The sequence below is a fragment of the Otolemur garnettii genome, unplaced genomic scaffold (assembly GCF_000181295.1).
Source record: "Otolemur garnettii isolate 467f Iridium unplaced genomic scaffold, OtoGar3 scaffold00029, whole genome shotgun sequence".
NCBI classification, from domain to species: Eukaryota; Metazoa; Chordata; class Mammalia; order Primates; family Galagidae; genus Otolemur; species Otolemur garnettii.
The window spans coordinates 2700920-2704274 of NW_003852424.1; the positions used below are offsets into that span (position 1 = coordinate 2700920).

At 34.6% G+C, this 3355-nt stretch overlaps 1 protein-coding gene across 1 annotated transcript in view; it reads right to left on the reverse strand.

Annotated features, from left to right (window-relative positions):
• The window catches only part of LRRC28 (leucine rich repeat containing 28), a 123546-nt gene that overhangs the window by 94693 nt on the left and 25498 nt on the right, over nucleotides 1–3355 (reverse strand). Inside the window, exon 5 of the mRNA XM_003788810.3 lies at nucleotides 2941–3078. Coding sequence (XP_003788858.1) covers nucleotides 2941–3078 — 138 coding nt within the window. The remainder of the gene's footprint in view (nucleotides 1–2940; nucleotides 3079–3355) is intronic.

The window sequence follows — 3355 nt, forward strand, 5'->3', positions numbered from 1 at the left end:
GGGCCCGGGCTGGGGATTCGAACCCGCCACCTTAGGTGTATGTGGCTTGTGCCTTAGCCGCTTGAGCCACAGGCGCCGAGCCCCATGACTGGAACCTTAAAAAAGGTTTGAGAAGTTTTTTCTACCTTCTCCCTGCTTCATCTTTCTCTCCTTTTCTGTTTGCCACATGGCTACTATCAGTATTCCATAAGATCACATAGTATTATACAGCAAACAAAAGAGAAACTGTTTTTTTCCCCCCTCTTTCCTTCCTTACTTTCTTAGGCTCTACTGATTGAGTTAACCAGGTGTTTCCTTTCTTCCTTTTTTTTCTCCCCCAACCAGTCTCTTCCAGAAGCCCCAGGAATAGGTCTGGTCCTGCTTGGGTTAGGTATCTACATCTGGACCAGTCAAATGTGGAGAAAAAGCAATGGCATGTGGTTTAAAAGAAAAAGCAGTACCCACCCTGCAATCCAACAGCAAGAAAAGAAGGAAATTCCCAGAAAGTATTGGGCAAAGGGCAAACCACCCAATGGATATCAACCACATAAGTCATGGATCTGTCTGAGAAACTGCTGGAAACACTGGACTTTCTTCACAGCAATATATATTATAATAAATACAAACACCGAACTGTGCAAACAATTTCAGGGAGTTCATAAAAGCCCTATAAATCCCTTCTTAGATCCTAATTAAAAAACTCCCTATATCCATCTAAAGTTTTCAAATTTTAAATATTGAATGTGAAATTATATTGAAAGGTTTTTCAACCACAGCAAATAAACATGGCAAAATATCAAGTCTTTGGAGGGAATATAGCATGGCCATAAAGTTTGTGTGCAATTTAAATAGTTACAACTATTACGGTCACCCTGTATAATACATGAGAAGTCTATACATAACAGCATGATCTATGTACAAGGGACTATCAATCACATATCGAGTGGTTTTTACTGTCGCCAACATGACAGTCCCCCACTTTATTTTCTACACTTAGAATACTTTCCCAAAGTATGTCTCCAAATACAAACATTTGGGGGATGTAAACCTAGCACTTTTATTCATTTGAATCATACTTTATAATGAGATGTACATATAGTGAAGCAAGTAATAACAAGGCCTAATTCATTCTCATGGTGGCCTAGAAAGAATAAAGCCTACACATGGCCAATCAAGAGCTCTTATCCAAAACACATAGCTATTATTGCGCATAATTTTACTCAAAACAAAACCAAACAAAGACAACAGAAAGCAAGCTAGGAAAATAGAAACAGAAGGCTATGCCTCAAGTCTCTTGTTGACCAGGTGAGATACAAATTAAGCAGATGAAAAGTAGTCAGGAAACATACACCCTTCAACTGGTTATTAGTACGCAGTTAATGATATAACTTCTAAGAATACATAATGGAAGGAAATGACCACATTTCACCACAAAATGTTCTTATATTACAGGAAAAGACAAAATAGTACAACACACAGAACAATGGTTTAACACACAATTTCATTTTTTATATATTCTTTAAACATGTAAAAATTTTATAAACACAGCATTGTATCCATGCCTTTTGATCCTATATCTTATATAAGTTTCATATATGAAATGAAAATTTAAAGTATTATCTTTACTGATATATCTTCTAGGCAATCTTCAATAGAGAATCAAATTTTCTGGGTATCTGAATACATAAAAAACTTAATGAAAACCATAACTTAACAAATTATCATCGAGCCTGATGATACATATTATACTCTAAAGGAAAAATCATATTCCTATATTGTGTTAAAAATATTTGTATTAAGTATACTAGGAAAAAGTAAAACATTCATTCTATGAGGCTGAAAAATTATTTTTAAGCAAAGTCACTGCTATACCAGTACCATTTTTGTAAACAATATTGAACCTCATATTAAGGCTGGTATGTAAAGTCTAAAAATTAATCAGTTACTGTGTGTTCATTTAGAAATTTCTATACCTAAAAAAACTTTTAGAGAAAGTATTTGTAAAATAACAAAGAAACATCATAGATTTTCTTCATTCATGGGTTTAACATGCATAGTTTTTAACATTCCCCTGTGACCCTGAAGTTCTACAATAGGAGTAATTTGTAATCAAGAGTCACACAGTTGACTTTAGATACACTAAAAGCCTAACTGCTGGTCCTAAAGAATTATAAAGAAAACTGCAGCCAAATCATCATCTATATCTTGCTCTGCTCCTTCTTGAATACATAGTAACTTTCATATAATACATGAAGCATAAGGTTTTTATTTTTTAATTATACTTCATCTATTTTTAAATACAGGAAATGACATGTGATAGTGAGATTTACAATTGTGTGGATTCATAAAGCAAGGTCGCTGAATACCTGTCCCAAGAAAGTCACAGGGTTTACTGGTGGCTGTCAAGGGAATGCGGGATTTTAGTGCTGCCTGTCTATAGGCACATATTAATCTAATCAGATGTTCACCACACAGTACTAACAAGTCTAGGACTCACATTTAAACTATGATACTTAATTTTAGTATGATTCCTTTTTAAATCAAAATTAACACACATCAGATGCCTACTGGAAAATGAAAGAAAACACTGTGTATATCTGCCTTTTGGACACTAAAATGATTCATATCATGCCAAGTTCACCTAAATTCTCTTATGTGAAATTCAGAACTGAAGTAGCTCTCTGTACAAGTATTTTACCACAGCTGTGACTCTAAGAAGCACTGACTCTACTGCCCAGCTGTAGTAACCATACCCCTATTTAACATAAATGCTACCCTCTCATTCTGCTTGGATTAGGAGAGAGACCCTTAGTGATGTTTTATCTGTATTCCTTAGTTTCACCTTCAAACAAATGGACAAACAATTACTTACAAATATATCCATAGGCTAGACACACAGTGAGAAACATGAATAAAGATAGATTTATAATATATAAGGAACTATTATGTGCTATTGGTTACCTGGAGGTAGGAATTGCAGTTGGTTATTAGCTAATCGAAGATGACGTAAAGCCCTCAGACGACCAATTTCTGGGCAAACAATTTCTAAGGCATTGTCACTAAGATCCAGACACTGGAGTTTCACAAGGGACCCAATGGCTTAAAAGAGAAAAGAACAGGAGAGGCAAAATGACCCAGGTGTTACAGCAAATTTATAACACCAGTATTCCAACTTAAAACATTTTAACACTTAATATCCCTATCTCAGTTACTCACAAAACAGTAAAAATAATAAACTAAATTTTAAGGAAGTGATAAATACATCCACCTCAAGATAAAATATAATAAACTTTAAAAAACAGCACGAATAAAAACATTGAAACAATGTAAAAAATTGCTTGAACAGGACAGGCACAGTGGCTCACACTGTAATTCA